At 37.7% G+C, this 18,967-nt stretch overlaps 1 protein-coding gene across 1 annotated transcript in view; it reads right to left on the bottom strand.

The window, feature by feature from the left end:
• Window positions 1-18,111, bottom strand: part of LOC126273021 (uncharacterized) — a 48,944-nt gene extending 30,833 nt beyond the window's left edge. Inside the window, exon 1 of the mRNA XM_049976398.1 lies at window positions 17,875-18,111. Coding sequence (XP_049832355.1) covers window positions 17,875-18,077 — 203 coding nt within the window. The 5' untranslated portion in view covers window positions 18,078-18,111. The remainder of the gene's footprint in view (window positions 1-17,874) is intronic.
• Window positions 18,112-18,967: the final 856 nt, after the last annotated feature.

Genomic DNA, 18,967 nt, shown 5'->3' with positions numbered 1-18,967 from the left:
AGTTACACACTGATATGAATTCTGTTCATGATAAGATACATTTTACAAGAGAATGAGCAAAATAGACAATTGAACTACTTGGGTATCACCATAAATATTCAAAACAACCAACACACATCTGCCATATACTGAAAACTGACAACAACAGACACGATTGCACATGAGACATCACAACACCCCAATTCCCAAAAGCAGGCAGCACTTAGATACATGCTCCACAGACTACACACAGTACTGTAAGATAAAGATAATTTTAAAAAAAGAAATGAATATTAATACAAATAGCCACAAACAATTGATACAAAGAGAATTAGTAACAAAGCTGAACAAGAAAATCAAGGAACTGAAAAGAACAATCAACCAACTGTCACCAACACACGGACAAAATCACACACAAACAAATACACAAAATACAGGAATAGAAACAACACGAAGTGTGAAAGAAATAGAAAGTAAAAGATGGTACACAATGACATACAACCACAAATACACACACAGAATACCATACAATATTTTTTTTAAAAAAAGAGAGGCAAAAAATAGCACACCAAACTAACAACTCAATTCAGAAATACTTCCCAAAAGCAATAGGAAAAACTGATCTGTATCAGAAATCAGGAATATATCAACTAAAATGCAATACATGTGATGGAAGATACATAGGTCAAGCCAGGTGGACATTTGACACTAGATACAAAGAACATGTAAGAGCATGGAATTAGGACAAATCATTCAACTCTTGCGGAACACTTACACCAACTCCAACATAAAATTACAACCAGAGACACAGACATGGAAATCATAAGGATAAACAACAACAAAAACCATCTACTCACCTTACAAGAAAACTACCACATCCAAAAAACCATAACAGAAAAGAAACAACTCATAAATGATCAGATCAACTTGGCAAGCTGCATACACTTCAAACCAACTGGCCACTTAATATAACATTGAAAGTACAAATATAACCACAGGATCTATTTACCACTACCATTTCCTCCCAGATCTGTCCCATAGTCACTGTCCAGGCCATCCCTGTCGTGTCCCCCCTCCCCCCCCCCTCCCCTGCCCAGAGGGAAAAAAACACCCCTCTCATGTTGCTATCTACATGCAAGACAGTTTCACCTCTCTCTCACTCTCTCTCATACACACACACACACACACACACACACACACACACACACACACACACACACACACACACAAAATTGTTTCAGTGGTTGAAAACACTCATAAACAGTTAAGAGTCAATTATAAATAGTGCAGCACAGGAAATAATGCAAAATTCCAAAAACTTCAGATGTGAAATGAAGCCTGTTGACACCAACCACTGCTGGCAAGAGGGGAAGGTGTAGACTATGTAAAGAAACACCATAAGTAGCTTGTAGGCCAACTCCATAAAGGATCAAAAAATTAATGTACAAATGTGTGTATTCAATTTACAGTATACCACAGAAGATGCTTTGTAAATAAAAGTAAAATGCATCTGGTGTAATTCTTTTTAATTACTTTGCAGTCAGCTCAAGTCAGATAACCTATAATAACAGATGTTAACAGCTGCTGCATAAGATGACCACACAAACAAATGTAGTTACAAGAGTTCATCCATATCTGGCACCTTTCCTCCTTTTATCCTGTCCAACACCATTTCCAGTCTTTTCCATGTCAAGTCTTGTCCCACCCAATTTCCCTGTACCTCCTTTGGCCTGTTATCATCATCTCTAAGTGTGTTTGGATTTAGCAAATGCTCAAGGTACTCCTTACACACTATCTTCGGTGTGCCTTTGTCATAAACATAATTCTCATTTTTGTCTTTCTTGCTTGCCTCTGTCTTCTTTTTCTTATACTTTTCTCTTGCTAGTTTGGTCCTTTCTCAGAACCACAGTCTGAAGGCCTTGTTATTCCTTTGCACTACCTGTAGACTCTTTCATTCCACCATAGTGTCTGCTTCCACCATTATTTACCACTTGTCCTTCGGCATATAACCACTGCAACTTCTACCATAGCATTTTGAAATTGTCCTCATTCCTCTTCCCCAGTTTTTGGTTGATTTTTTGGTAACCTTTCCCTTATAATCTCCTTATATTCTTCTTTGACTTCCATTTTTTTCAGTATTCCTACTCTAATTCTCCTTTCCTGGTTCTTTGCCTTCTTCCATTTCTTCATGATTCTCAGGCTCATAACCAGTAGCTGGTAGCCACTATACCATGTCTCAAATGTTAGTACCTTTATATCAGTTACAATCCTCTTTGTTTCCCCATCATAGAATATGTAGTAACTCACCAAAGATGTCTGCATTAGATTCCTGCTGTACCACATTATTTTGTAATGTTACTTAAAAACCGTCTTGATTGCAAATATTTTTATTCATATGACCGGTTTTGGTTCATTCAGAACCATCTTCAGATTTGTAAAAATAATGATACTAATTTACTATTTCACAGAAGCAAATCTTTTTCATCTTATCTAATCAACATCAAATGTACCAGAGCGTACCTGATATTTCAGTTACAGGAGTAACCCGTCCAAATCCAACAGTTTTCACATGCTACGTCACATAAAATTGGTTGGCAGAGTGCACGTCATTTATATTAATTATAACACTATTACCGACAGGTGGCGTCTGGTACATTTGTTACATTCCATTTGCACATACTATATTCAGTAGATCTTTTTTTATTAATTAAAAATACTTAATTAAAATATGTAGATGTCAAGGTTAAAATCTGTACTTGTCAGCATTAATAAAAAAAAAAACCAGTAAAATTATCATTTTTATACGATCTAAAAAAACATAGGGCGATTTATATATCTATGGTGATGGTGTGAACTTGTTTTCCTCTACGGTCTGCTTCCGTATTTCACGCCATTTTGGTGTTATGCCGCGGTCCACTCAGTCGTCTGATGTCCATCGCCGTGGGCAAGAGGGCCGCACAGGAGGGCCCCATCAACGATGCCAGGCACTGCACGCGTCTTCCGGCTTCTCCACCGCGCACCATCTCTCATCCCTTGGGCTGGTTCTCCACACGCAACAATTGTCATCTTAGTAGGTCATCATAAATGCTAAAATAGGCATTATGATTGAATTCGCTTTGCTCGTTGAGAATTAAATCCGGATCTTTATTTTTGTGGGTGTATATTTCAATTTCTTCCAAAATGTTAAGAAACCGTCCCTTATGGACTCTATGCAGGATGTCTAAATTGTGTTAAATGTTCATGACTGAGTGCTTTGTCGCAGCCATATTCGCCCCAAAAGCTGTTTTGTTTTGAGAGTAGGTGTGCTCCCTGAATCTGGTTTCAAAGTTCCTACCAGTCTGCCCTATATATTGTTTACATCAGTCATTACATTTGATCTTATATACACCTGAAAAATGATAATTTTAATGTTTTTTTATTAATGCTGACAAGTACAGATTTTAACCTTGACATCTACATATTTTAATTAAGTATTTTTAATTAATACAAAAAAGATCTACTGAATATAGTATGTGCAAATGGAACGTAACAAATGTACCAGACGCCACCTGTCGGTAATAGTGTTATAATTAATATAAATGACGTGCACTCTGCCAACCAATTTTATGTGACGTAGCATGTGAAAACTGTTGGATTTGGACGGGTTACTCCTGTAACTGAAATATCAGGTACGCTCTGGTACATTTGATGTTGATTAGATAAGATGAAAAAGATTTGCTTCTGTGAAATAGTAAATTAGTATCATTAGTTTTACAGATCTGAAGATGGTTCTGAATTAACCGAAACTGGTCATATGAATAAAAATATTTGCAATCAAGACGGTTTTTAAGTAACATTATAATTTCACTGATTGCTGTTGTCCCACAAGACATTATGTCTGTTTTTGCAAAACATTATTTTGTGGCTTTCTTTCTTCTGAAACCATGAGTTACTTATCACAAAACCATTTTTCTTACAGAATTCCAGTAATCTCTTTCCTTCTTCACTTCTACTTCCCCGTACTTCTACTCCCAGTACATTTTCTTACCCTTGTCTTTCACTCTGTACATGTGCATTCAGATCTCCCATGGCAGTTTGAATTCCAAAGAGGTAAAAGTACAGTCTGCCATAGAAGAATTTTCTATAATAGTAGATGATGAACTTGGCAAGGGTGACTATGTTGAAGGAATTTTGTTAAACCTGTATGAGGCTTTTGACACTCCTGGCCATAAGATTCTACTAAATTAGCAGCAATCATTAGGAAAGAAAGCTTTATCTAATGACTAGTCTGGTCACATCAAGCAGGGAGGGTCAAATCAGTAGAGATGACACAAATCCCAAGAAATGCCCAGTGGAAGCAAAATACTTGGAGCTGAGACTTTCTCAATGTAACACATTAGGCTAGTACTGTTCCTGATATACATCAATGACTCTTAAAAGTCAAACAATGAAAAATCAAAGATGGAATAACACAATATGGATTAGAATAGATTGCTATTCACCACATAGGGGACGTGTTGATCAGCAGACAGGCATGTTTAAAAGAAGACTAAAATGTATCTTTGGGTACCTGATTCCCAAATGTGATGAGCAGCCATCTTGGCTGGTATGTGTTGTGGGGCTACAGAAGAGGTGTGGCACAGGAAAGGTGATACATAGCAGGGTAGTAGTGGGAGAGTATGTTGTAGTGCTCTCTGTGGGTGTGTGTAGAACATGATGGGAGGAGGATGGTGGACTACAACATGTAGTACCATTATCAGTAGTCCTGTAGGGAGGGGATAGGTGATATGGAGAGATAGAAGACATGTCTGAGGTACAGATGGGATCAGGGAAGGGCATAGAGGCAGGTAGAAGACAAAGACTGGTGAAGGGCTGAAAGTGAGACAGGAGTGAAGGATATGTTGCAGGAAGAGTTCCCACCTGACCAGTGAAGCAGTGGTTGAAGTCAAGCCTACCATGTTGTGCAGTTCACTCAGCAACTGGATGGTCCAGCTGTCACTAAGTCACAGTTTGACAGTAGCCATCCTTGTGGGCAGACAACTTATTAGTGGTCATGCCCACATACTGTCAAACTGTCCAGTGGTTACAGCTAAGTTAATACACCACACAGCTGCTTTCACAGGTGGCCCTGCCTTTTGTGGGGTAGGAAATGTCTGACAGGACTAGAGGATGTGGTAGGGGGATGATGTGCGGGACAGGTCATGCATATAGATCTTTTATGAAAGGACAGATTGCTAGTTAATATTAGAGGAGATATTGAGTCACAAATAGGCACATCAGCTCCTCTATATTGTGAGCAGTGATCTATCCTTTTCATAGTATTGTCATTATTATTACAGTGTAGATTTTCCATTGTTTGATATAGGTCTTTTACAGGGATGTGAGTCATGGGATAATTGGTGAGGAGCGGGGTTGGGGTAGAGATTGACAAGGATATTGCTTAGGGTCAGTGGGCAATGCAATACCAATGCGGGAGGGGTGGGGAGGATAGTTCTTAAGATATTCATCATTTCAGGGCATGACAGGAGTTAGTCAATATCTTGGCAGAGAATGTGATTCAGTTGCTTCAGTCCTGGTAGCAGTGAATCATGAGAAGGAGTGCTCCTTTGTGGCCAGACAGTGGGTATGTGGGGGATGGTAGATGACTGATAAACAATGAATAGGAGATATGTTTCTGAACAAGGTTAGGTGGGTATTTTAGGTCTGAAAAGGCCTCAGTGAGACCCTTGGCATATTTGGAGAGGGACTGCTCATCACTACAGATGCAACAACTACAGGTGGCTAGTCTGTATGCAAGGAACTTCTTGGTATGGAATGGGTGGTAGCTATCAAAATGATGGTACTGTTGGCACCTGTTAGGTTTGTTGAGGACAGGGTGCCATCCATGACATGGAAGTCAATCCTGAGGAAGGTGGTTTGTTGGGCTGAGGAGGACAAAGTGAAGCAAATGGGTGAGAAAGCTTTGAGGTTATGAAGAAATGTGGATGGGGAATCCTCATCCTCAGTTCAGATCATAAAGATGTCATAAACAGATCTGAGCCCAATGAAGAGTTTGTGATTCTGGATGGCTAAAAAGGATTCCTCTAAATAGCCCACAAACAGCTCATGGGGAAAAATTTCTCTTTGTTGATGATGGCACTACAGTCACTGAAAAAACAACTGAATTCCATGCCGAAAATGATATGAAACCCTTAAACAAGTTTACAATAAGGATCATGCAAAAACAGAATGAAATCAATATGTTATGACCTTATAGTCCTGTCTACAGTGTGTTACAGCAAGTGCATTTTAGTTGTATATGATCCATAAATTCACTCAGATTTTTTTGCAATTGATTTTTTTCCTTGGAAACAAATAATGAACACAATCTTTAAACTACAGCAAATCGTCATAAGAATATTAACAAAAAATATCAATCCAGCATACTGTTAAGATCTGCTCCATCAATGGAAATACTTATCACACCATTTGAGTATATTACCTAATCAAAAATGACCATAAAAATAACTTTTGATTATTATAGCACAAACATCTCTGTATATGCCAATGGACCAATATCTAGACTCATTTACATTTCCAAAGAAAGAGTGAATGTCAAAATGAAAACAATATTTCTACCAAGGAACAAAATTGTGTAACGAACTGCATAAAGACATTAAAGAAAATACTAAAACAAACAGTGAATGATATCTTAGGGAACACAGAGCAGGGCTTGGTAAAAAAAAAAAAAATAAAGAAAAATAAACAATATATGAAAATAAAAATAGAATGCGTTTGATATTTCACACTACTATTTCTTTGTTTTTGTCAAACTTCACACCAAAACTATACAATGGAAAATACCAATAGATTATCCTCTTTCTGACCAAATAAAACATAAGGGATAAATCAAATGGAGTTGCAGTGTTTTAATCATACTGACCTTATATTTAAGAGGAGGGAGGCTGTTTTCTCCATCCTGCCATTCTGTTATAGGTTTTATGTGGTTTCCACAAATTAATTAAAAATGTAGGAATCTAAATGAAGTTTCACTTTATGCAGTCTGTGCACTGATTTGAAATTCTTGACAGATTAAACATGTGTGTTGGGCTGAGACTTGAACCTGCCTTTTGTGGGTAAGTGCTCATCACCTGAGGAATGTAAGTACAATCCACACCCAACTTCACAACTTCATTTTGACCAATACCTCTTCTTCTACCTTCCCACTTCCTTATTCCACCAACTCTCTTCTCCACGAAGTGCTAACCCTACAAAGTATGCAGAAAACTTCCGGGAAGATCAAAAGGTAGGAGAAGAGATAGTGACAGAAGTAGAGTTGTGAGTGTGGGTTGTGAGTCATTCTTGGATAGCTCAATTGGTTAGTACTTGCCCATGAAATGCAAATGTCCTAGGTTTGACTCCTGGTTCAGCAAAAAGTTTCAAACTACCAGGAAGTTTCAAACCATCATGTTGCTTCTTACTGTAAGGCCATGACTGACAACCTGTTCCATAAAAGAACTGTAAGTATAAAAATACCTCTGTAGGAATGCTGGGGTGTATGTGAATTATGTTTACTGTTCTTAAGACTGTAATGCTCAATAAGCTTCTGTAAAGTTTGGAAGGTAGGAGACGAGATATTGGCAGAAGTAAAGCTATGAGTACCGGGCGTGAGTCATGCTTCGGTAGCTCAGATGGTAGAGCACTTGCCCATGAAAGGCAAAGGTCCTGAGTTTGAGTCTCAGTCGGGCACACAGTTTTAATCTGCCAGGAAGTTTCAAGTCCAATATGTCTGTAAAAGTGATTCATGTACGTAAAAATTACTGCTACTACTACTACTACTACTACTATTACTACTAGGAAACAGGCACTGGTTCTACTATGTTAGTTTACAGAAGTATACCTATGTCAGTGCTACAGTTTCCATTAAACTCCACCAGCATAACAAGAAATTAACACATGGCAATCATGCAAGGAAGTGCTTTATCATCAAAACTATTCTGAGCAGCCACCAAGGAAATTTTCAGATCCTTAAGCTGCAAAATAGAATATGGAAGAGAGAACATGTGCTAACAGAAGCTATCTGAACCACCTGCATTTTGCTAAAGACACTGTACTGTTTGCCCCTAGTGCACATAAATGTCTACAGCTAATAGAAGATCTAAATAGGAAGATTTTGAAAATAAGTCTGAAATTCAAGTGTAACAAGATCAAAAATAAGTGAAATTAACATACCGGAAATAAAACCAGTGACTTGATCGACAGCAATAGAAATAAAAATAAAAATGCCCTGGAATGTTTTTGGTACTATGTGAATGGTATCAACATTACTGAGTGAGAAGTCAAACTAACTTGACTTTCTTGGCTGCAAGCTGTTCCCTGGAAAGTCTATTAAGGACTTAATACTGGAGCTCCCAATTATCAGCAGCACACAGTCTTCCTGCACTTGTTTAGTTTTTTCAGAAGATATCAACTGTACCAACAGTAGAGCATCACTTGCTCGCTCAGATATATTATCATCAATGGGAAAAAATTGTATCAGTTGCTAAGGTACAAGGGGGCAGCCATGCAGCCAGTACTCACATGTTTCTGTTTATAGATTCATGATCGTAGCCAATGCAGCTTTTATAGCTGTTCCAAGACAGTGCCCAATTTCTCCTGCATAAACACACAGTCCCTCCCACGAACCATGGACCTTGCCATTGGTGGGGAGGCTTGCACACCTCAGCGATACAGATAGCTGTACCATAGGTGGAACCAAAACAGAAGGGTATCTGTTGAGAGGCCAGACAAATGTGTGGTTCCTGAAGAGGGGCAGCAGCCTTTCCAGTAGTTGCAGGGGCAACAGTCTGGGTGAGTGACTGATCTGGCCTTGTAGCATTAACCAAAACGGCCTTGCTGTGCTGCTACTGTAAATGGCTGAAAGCAAGGGGAAACTACAGCCGTAATTTTTCCTGAGGGCATGCAGCTTTACTGTATGGTTAAATGATGATGGCATCCTCTTGGGTAAAATATTCCAGAGGTAAAATAGTCCCCCATTCAGATCTCCGGGCAAGGACTACTCAGGAGGATGTTGTTATCAGGAGAAAGAAAACTGGCATTCTACGGATCAGAGCGTGGAATGTCAGATCCCTTAATCAGGCAGGTAGGTTAGAAAATTTAAGAAGGGAAATGGATAGGTTAAAGTTAGATATAGTGGGAATTAGTGAAGTTCGATGGCAGGAGGAACAAGACTTCTGGTCAGGTGAATACAGAGTTATTAATACAAAATCAAATAGGGGTAATGCAGGAGTAGGTTTAATAATGAATAAAAAAGTAGGAGTATGGGTAAGCTACTACAAACAGCACAGTGAACTCATTATTGTGGCCAAGATAGACAAGAAGCCCATGGCTACTACAGTAGTACAAGTTTATATGCCAACTAGCTCTGCAGATGATGAAGAAATTAATGAAATATATGATGAGATAAAAGAAATTATTCAGATAGTGAAGGGAGATAAAAATTTAATAGTCATGGGTGACTGGAATTTGTTAGTAGGAAAAGGGAGAGAAGGAAACGTAGTAGGTGAACATGGATTGGGGGGGAAGAAATGAAAGAGGAAGCCGCCTGGTAGAATGTTGCACAGATATAACTTAATCATAGCTAACACTTGGTTCAAGAATCATGAAAGAAGCTTGTATACATGGAAGAAGCCTGGAGATACTAGAAGATATCAGATAGATTATATAATGATAAGACAGAGATTTAGGAACAAGGTTTTAAATTGTAAGACATTTCCAGGGCCAGATGTGGACTCTGGCCACAATCTATTGGTTATGAACTGTAGATTAAAACTGAAGAAAGTGCAAAAACGTGGGAATTTAAGGAGATGGGACCTGAATAAACTGACTAAAACAGAGGTTGTACAGAGTTTCAGAGATAGCATAAGGGAAAAATTGACAGGAATGGGGGAAAGAAATACAGTAGAAGAAGAATGGGTAGCTCTGAGTGATGAAGTAGTGAAGGCAGCAGAGGATCAAGTAGGTAAAAAGACGAGGGCTAGTAGAAATCCTTGGGTAACAGAAGAAATAAGGAATTGAACTGATGAAAGGAGAAAATATAAAAATGCAGTAAATGAAGCAGGCAAAAAGAAATATAAATTTCTCAAAAATGAGATTGATAGGAAGTGCAAAATGGCTAAGCAGGGATGGCTAGAGGACAAATGTAAGGATGTAGAGGCTTATCTCACTGGGAGTAAGATAGATACTGCCTACAGGAAAATTAAAGAGACCTTTGGAGAAAAGAGAAACACTTGTATGAATATCAATAGCTCAGACGGGAACCCAGTTCTAAGCAAAGAAGGGATTGCAGAAAGGTGGAAGAAGTATATAGAGGGTCTATACAAGGGTGATATACTTGAGGACAATATTACGGAAATGGAATAGGATGTAGACAAATATGAAATGGGAGATATGATACTGAGTGAAGAGTTTGACACAGCACTGGAAGACCTGAGTCAAAACAAGGCCCCGGGAGTAAACAACATTTCATTAGAACTACTGACAGCCTTGGGAGAGCCAGTCTTGACAAAACTCTACCACTTGGTGAGAAAGATGTATGAGACAGGCGAAATACCCTCAGACTTCAAGAAGAATATAATAATTCCATTTCCAAAGAGAGCAGGTGTTGACAGATGTGAAAATTACCAAAGTATCAGTTTAATAAGCCACGGCTACAAAATACTAACACCAATTCTTTAAAGACGAATGGAAAAACTGTTAGAAACTGACTTCGGGGAAGATAAATTTGGATTCCGTAGAAATGTTGGAACACGTGAGGCAATACTGACCATAAGACTCATATTAGAAAATATATTAAGGAAAGGCAAACTTACGTTTCTACCATTTGTAGACTTAGAGAAATCTTTTGACAATGTTGACTGGAATATTCTCTTTCAAATTCGCAAGGTGGCAGGGGTAACATACTGGGAGCAAAAGGCTATTTACAATTTGTACAGAAACCAGATGGCAGTTATATGAGTGAAGGGGCATGAAAGGGAAGCAGTGGTCGGGAAGAGAGTGAGACAGGCTTGTTGCCTATCCCCAATGTTATTCAATCTGTATTTTGAGCAAGCAGTAAAGGGAACAAAAGAAAAATTTGGAGTAGGTATTAAAATCCATGGAGAAGAAATAAAAACTTTGAGGTTCGCTGATGACATTGTAATTATGTCAGAGACAACAAAGGACCTGGAAGAGCAGTTGAACGGAATAGAAAGTGTCTTGAAAGGAGGATAAAAGATGAACGCCAACAAAAGCAAAACTAGGATAATGGAATGTAGTCGAATTAAGTCGGGTGATGCTGAGGGAATTAGATTAAGAAATGAGACACTTAAAATAGTAAAGGAGTTTTGCTATTTATGGAGCAAAATAATTGATGATGGTCAAAGTAGAGATGAAATAAAAGGTAGACTGGCAATGGCAAGGAAAGCGTTTCTGAAGAAGAGAAATTTGTTAACATCAAGTATAGTTTTAAGTGTCAGGAAGTCATTTCTGAAAGTATTTGTATGGAGTGTAGCCATGTATGGAAGTGAAACATGGACGATAAACAGTTTGGACATGAATAGAATAGATGCATTTGAAATATGGTGCTACAGAAGAATGCTGAAGATTAGATGGGTAGATAACATAACTAATGAGGAGGTATTGAATAGAATTGGGGAGAAGAGGAGTTTGTGGCACAACTTGACCAGCAGAAGGGATCGATTGGTAGGACATGTTCTGAGGCATCAAGGGATCACCAGTTTAGTACTGGAGGGCAGTGTGGAGGGTAAAAACCGTAGAAGGAGACCAAGAGATGAATACACTACACAGATTCAGAAGGATGTAGGTTGCAGTAGTTACTGGGAGATGAAGAAGCTTGCACAGGATAGAGTAGCATGGACAGCTGCATCAAACCAGTCTCAGCACTGAAGGCCACAACAACAACAAAAACAAACATACAGTAAGCATTGTAGCACTGTCCCCCATCCATCATTTGCCAAATACAGTTATCTAATAATAGAAAAGTAAGAATGGAAGCAATAGAGATGAACTGAAGCCAACAGGGATACAACTGTAACAAGAGGTGGAAGTACATAATTTAGTTTCTGCAGGTAGAGCAAAGCTACACCATTGAAAATATTAACTACAAACAAAGAGATTCTTCCAAACAAGCACAAATGCAAGCTTCTAAGCAGGCACTGCACTGTACATAGGCAGACAAATTTAAGTAATGGCACTCAAGTCTATGATGTTCAAACTACCTAACCATGGTATGACACCATTTTCCACACATGAAAATAAGAGAGATGTTGTGCCAAATGAAAGACAGTCTTGGCCTTAGGGTCCCTGGCATTTGTAACAACCTTTGCCAGTGCACAGATTAGATTAGATTAGATTAATACTTGTTCCATAGATCATGAATACGACACTTCGTAATGATGTGGAACGTGTCAGGTTAATAAAAGATGTCTGTACAAGAAATTACATTACACAAAATATTGCATGACACTAATGATTAAGTTTTTTTTTTTTTTTTCTTTTTTTTTTTTTTTTTTTTTTTACTTAGTTTATATCTAAAAATTCAGCCAATGAGTAGAAGGAGTTGTCATCTAGAAATTCTTTTAATTTATTTTTAAATGTTACTTGGCTATCTGTCAGGCTTTTGATGCTGTTTGGTAGGTGCCCAAAGACTTTTGTGGCAGCATAATTTACCCCTTTCTGTGCCAAAGTCAGATTTAACCCTGCATAGTGAAGATCATCCTTTCTCCTGGTGTTATAGGTATGCACACTGCTATTACTTTTGAATTGGGTTGGATTATTATCAACAAATTTCATAAGGGAATATATATACTGTGAGGTTACTGTGAGGATCCCTAGATCCTTAAATAGATGTCTGCAGGATGACCGTGGGTGGGCTCCAGCAATTATTCTGATTACACGTTTTTGTGCAATGAATACTTTTCTACTCAACGATGAATTACCCCAGAATATGATGCCATACGAAAGCAGTGAATGAAAGTAGGCATAGTAAGCTAATTTACTGAGATTCTTATCACCAAAATTTGCAATAACCCTAATAGCATACGTAGCTGAACTCAGACGTTTCAGCAGACCATCAATGTGTTGCTTCCAGTTTAACCTCTCATCAATGGACACACCTAAAAATTTTGAAAATTCTACCTTAGCTACAGACTTCTGTTCAAATTCTATATTTATTACTGGAGTTCTGCCATTTACTGTACGGAACTGTATATACTGTGTTTTATCAAAATTTAAAGAGAGTCCGTTTGCTGGGAACCACTTAATAATTTTGTGAAAAACATCATTTACAATTACATCACTTAGTTCTTGGTTTTTGGATGTTATTACTATACTTGTATCACCAGCAAAAAGAACTAACTTTGCATCTTCATCAATGTGGAATGGTAAGTCATTAATGTATATCAAGAACAGTAAAGGACCTAAGACCGAACCCTGTGGGACCCCGTGCTTGATAGCACCCCAGTTTGAGGAATCAGCTGTTGTTTTAACATTACACGAACCACTTATTTCAACTTTCTGCATTCTTCCAGTTGAGTATGAATTAAACTATTTGTGCACTGCCCCACTCAAACCATAATGATTTAGCTTATCTAAAAGAATTCCATGATTTACACAATCAAAGGCCTTTGAGAGATCACAAAAAATACCAATGGGTGATGTCCGGTTATTCAGAGCATTTAATATTTGATCAGTGAAAGCATATATAGCATTTTCTGTTGAAAAGCCTTTCTGAAAACCAAACTGACATTTTGTTAGTACTTTATTTTTACAAATATGGGAGGCTACTCTTGAATACATTACTTTCTCAAAAATTTTTGATAGCGCTTTCAGAAGAGAGATTGGGTGGTAGTTGTTGACATCCAATGTATCCCCCTTTTTATGCAATGGTTTTACAATGGCATATTTCAGTCTATCAGGGAAAACACCCTGCTCCAAAGAGCTATTACATACGTGGCTGAGAATCCTACTTATCTGTGGGGAACAAGCTTTAAGTACTTTGCTGGAAATGCAATCAATTCCGTAAGAGCTTTTACTTTTCAGTGAGTTTATTATTTTACTGATTTCAGAGGGAGAGGTTGGTGGAATTACAGTTGTTTCAAACTGCGCAGGTATGGCCCCTTCTATTAATAGCCTTGCCTCTTCTAGTGAAGATCTAGATCCTATTTTCTCCACAACATTTAAAAAATGATTATTCAAAATATTTTCAATTTCTGATTGTTTGTTAGTGCACTTGTCATTCAGTTTTATTGCACTAAAGTCTTCCTGTGCTCTTGGTTGCCCTGTTTCCCTTTCAATAATATTCCAAATTGCTTTAATTTTATTATCAGAGTTACTGATCTCAGACATGATACACATGCTTCTGGACTTTTTAATAACTTTTCTTAGTACCGCACAATAGTTTTTATAATATTGAACAATTTCGGGGTCAGTACTCCCTCTTGCTGTTAGATACAGTTCTCTTTTACGGTTGCAAGATATTCTTATTCCTTTAGTTAGCCAAGGTTTTTTATATGTTTTCTTGGAATTATGTTTAACTATTTTCTTGGGAAAACAATTTTCAAATACCCTTAAAAATGTATTGTGAAATAAGTTATATTTCAAGTTTGCATCGGGTTACTTATACACTTCATCCCAGTCTAGCTGCTGTAGGCTTTCCCTAAAGTTTGCAATATTTATATTGTTAATTGAACGCACTGCTTTGAAAGTCTGATTTATTATACTGCATGGAGCTATGTCATGTACTGTAACAAGCTGTGCACTATGATCTGAAAGACCATTCTCAACAGGATAAGCATTTATGTCCTTAAACTTATCTTGGTCTATAAAAAAGTTATCTATCAATGTACTGCTGTTCTTTGTTATCCGAGTAGGAAAATCAATGACGGAGCTCAAATTGAAAGAACTGAGTAATACTAAAAAGTCATTCTTCCTATTACACTCTTTCAGGGAATCAACATTGAAATCCCCACAAATGATAATTTGCTTCCCCTGTCTGACAGATAGCACAACAAAGCAACCAAGTTATCTAGAAATAGCTGGAAATTCCCTGAGGGGGACCTATACACTGTTACAATTATGAAAGTGCCATCATTTAGTTTAAGTTCAGTGGCACATGTTGCTCTACACAAAATTTCTTAGTTTCTAAATTTTTTGCACTGTGGAAGCTTTTGACATATATGGCAACTCCTCCTCTCATCATATTATCTCTACTTACATGTGCAGCTAATTTGTACCCATTGATGCTAACCTTTTGCATATCAGTGACAATGTGATGCTCAGACAGGCATAGTATATCTGTTACATTCTTGGTTTCTATATCTTCTAAACAAAGCAGAAGCTCATCAATTTTATTATTCAATCCCCCAATATTTTGATGAAATATACTAACAGTATTTTTCACTTTACTTTTGTGAGTATCTTGAACTTTTTTAACATCTTTAGTACTTTTATTTTCAATCCCCCAATATTTTGATGAAATATACTAACATTATTTTTCACTTTACTTTTGTGAGTATCTTGAACATTTTTAACATCTTTAGTACTTGCCTGGCTGAGTTTCCCACTGGACACTGATCTTACACTAAAAAAGAGTTTCCACCATGAGATGTAGTTCCTCCCCCCTTTAAATTTCCTGCTATTAGCCCAGCCAGTTTATTCTTCCCTTTCCTGTTGAGGTGTAGGCCATGTCTAGTATAGTCCCACCTACAGAGTGAATCAACAGGAACCACACCAATGTGTGACCCTGCACCAGATCCAAGTAGCCGTTCCAACTCCAAATTAACTCTCCTGACAGAAGAGGTCAAATGAGGTCGGTCGTGGTGCTCCAGAACCGACACAAACCCAACACTTGTATGATTCGATGCCGATGCAATCTTTGCCAGGTCACACTTTATGCTGTACCCCGGATCTCTGTCAATACTGTTGCCCGGCCCACCCACAATAACCACGGTGTCTTCCTTAGTAAAACCTTTACATAGTGAACCTAAATCCTCTGTAACCTGCCCAAGTTCAGCACTAGGTTTGAAAAAACTTGTGACCTGGTAATCCAACCCTAATTCATCCTGCAGAAGTTGGCCCACACCCCTAGCATGCGAACTACCTAGCAACAAGACTTTCTTTCTCTTTGCAGACTTCCCTACATTCTTAATCAATTTGCTGCTGAAAGCTTGTTGAGCCCTGTCTACATCTACTTCTGTGAGAGGCTCATCAGTTTCTGACTGAGGCAACAGGTCAAACCTATTTTGTACATTAATAACAAAGCTGTCAGAAGAATTTCTTGGCCTGTTCCTCATGCCTGTTGCCACTTCCCACCCCTGTTTACCCTTCTCCCCCCTTAACCTGCCCAGTTCTCGCCTAGCCTCATCTAACTCAGCCTGAAGGGCAGCAATTTTCCCCTCCTGTTCCACAATCTTCCTATCTCTACTGCATAGCCTACAGAACCACTGATGAGTCTCGCTCATTTTCCCAATTCCCACGCCACTACAGTCGCCCCAATGAAAAAAGTTACTACATCCATCACACCAGACCCCGGAGCTAACGATCCTACGGCATGTCAGGCACTTTACACTCATGGTACAAATCGATTTTAGTGACAGAAAGACAATTAAGTTACCGGAAAACAATGAAAATAGGTGTACGAAAAATTAGGCCTACTCGCGACTATGTAAACAGTGGTTCAGAAGTTTTTTACTGGAAATTACTTAAGAGATGACGATACTCTACAGATATAAAGGGGCAGCAAACGTATTTAGCACACTAAACTATCAGTAAATGCACTTAAGATTGCGGTATGAAGTTTAATCTGAAAACTCAAAAGTTCGGCCTGGCCGCGATATGTAAACAAAACGAACTTTACGTGATTACTGTGAAAATACGCGAGTAAGACAAAAACCTTTAATGGTACGCTTGCAGAGCACTATAATTAACGTAATAAATTAGTTTAAAGTGTTATATCAATCAATCACTCTGTACAGTTTCTGAATGTTATGCTGAACTCCAGAAATTATATCAATCAATCATTCTGTACAGTTTCTGAATGTTATGCTGAACTCCAAGAGCACACAGAAAGTTAAGATACAGAAAAGTCAGCAGCTGCTGAGCACAGAGAGCAAGTGATCATCAGAAGATACAATAATAATTACAACTGGGACAACTGCTTTAATCTGAATAATGCATGGGCTCTCTAATCTGAGAAACCACATACAAATTCAATGAGCATTTTATGTTCCAATGAGAGCAGTAATCATCACTGACACTGAAACAGCCTCCTGCAGCAAGAAGATGTATGTCAACCAACTGTAGGCTACTTATTAATTAGCAGTTGTGGCAGTCAGTTGTTCCTGATAAAGACAGTGGAGATTACTGTAGAAATATTAAGCTTGTACTCCAATCTGATGTGGCAAGAAAACATTAAAAGAGCATGTAGTCATGAGAATCATTGTCTCAAATGCAAATCTGTACTATTAAGAACTTGAACTAAAAGATAAAAGACATGAAAGCAACAACTGAAAACTGAAATGTGGTGGTATTTAGATGATGTTTACACTAGGCACAAGACACTGACACTAAAAATAATTACTCTCCACAAAGAAATTCAATCAAAGTAACGGCTTATTTTTCCATCTTTTTAAGTGACCTTTTTTCTATGACTTTTCTCTTTTGTTCAGATTTTGATAGAGGAACCTTCTGTTTTACATGGTAACACTGATGTCCACATTTAACAATTCTGTGTTGGTTTTAGCTGAGTATCACTTGGTCACGATTTGTAAGAGATCATATCACTTTTAGCAGCACATTTATAAACTATGTCTCTAATTTTATAAAAAGTACCAATAACTAAAGTACAGTACGTTATGAGCAATGAATTGTGTGGTTTACCTCTGCTTCTTTCTTCGAATGCCTGAAGTTTCTTGCAATCCAGCTTGTAGTTTGATGAAATCTATGATTCTGTATGTTATAGCAGGGATATCTTCCTGAAAATTTTCTCCATTTAAAGCTTCTAGATGAAATGAGTCATTTGCATATGGCAAAGGGAAAAAAGGCACAAGGAAATCTGAGCACTGGCATCTGATATAAGCCATAAGATTATGTGGTAATTGCTGGCTAGTTGGTTCATCAGCAGATAGTTTGTAGAGTTCAGATCTTGTATCAGTCTCATGCAACAATGGAAATGCTTTTACTTCACTGCTAGTGCCATCAACTAAAATAAATGTATTAAATGGCATATTGCATGGTACTTCAACCTGTAAAAAATGAAATATAGTAATGAAATAAATTTTCATTTCTGCTCAGCTGTTAATAAGAATCAGAATATGTGAAGAACTAAGGTGTTACTGCTATCTTAGGCATACAGTACATTTATCTAACATATAGAAAAATTTACAGTAATGTATTTTGTTTAACTTCATTACAAAATTTCATTTCTTTTGTTAAAGAGGATACCAGTCTATGTCAAAATTATTAGTTATCAGAATTAATAAATTCTCTATGTTGAGGTTAATAAATTTGGAAAGAGACATCTTCTATTCCAAAGTAGCTACAATTTAATTTATTTATCTTGTGAATAAAAAAAACAAAAGAAGGTAAATTGCAGCTGGTGCAAAATAATAATAATAATAATAAAACCTTTCAGAATGATGCTGAATCTAAATTTGTGAAGAAATATACAACACGAACTGATTCAAAAGCTTGACAGAATATATAAGGAGTGCATTCTCATATGAGGTTAATGTTTTCGCTCATTATAGTGTAAACGTACAAAACTTATGAGCTCTAGTCTGTCTGTGTGCTTTGCATTTGTGTACAGGAAGTTAATGCTCATTTGGGAATGTGCAATGTTTATTTTTGTGAGTGGTCAGCATAACCGATTGCTTCCTATGGGCCCAAGTTCGATACCCAGTAGGGGATTGTCTCTGCTCAGGACAGGGTGTTGTGCTGTCTTCATCATCATTTCATCCAGGTTGCCCAATGT

This window comes from Schistocerca gregaria, chromosome 5, assembly GCF_023897955.1.
Source record: "Schistocerca gregaria isolate iqSchGreg1 chromosome 5, iqSchGreg1.2, whole genome shotgun sequence".
Classification (NCBI taxonomy): Eukaryota; Metazoa; Arthropoda; class Insecta; order Orthoptera; family Acrididae; genus Schistocerca; species Schistocerca gregaria.
This window is presented reverse-complemented; position numbering and strand designations above follow the sequence as displayed.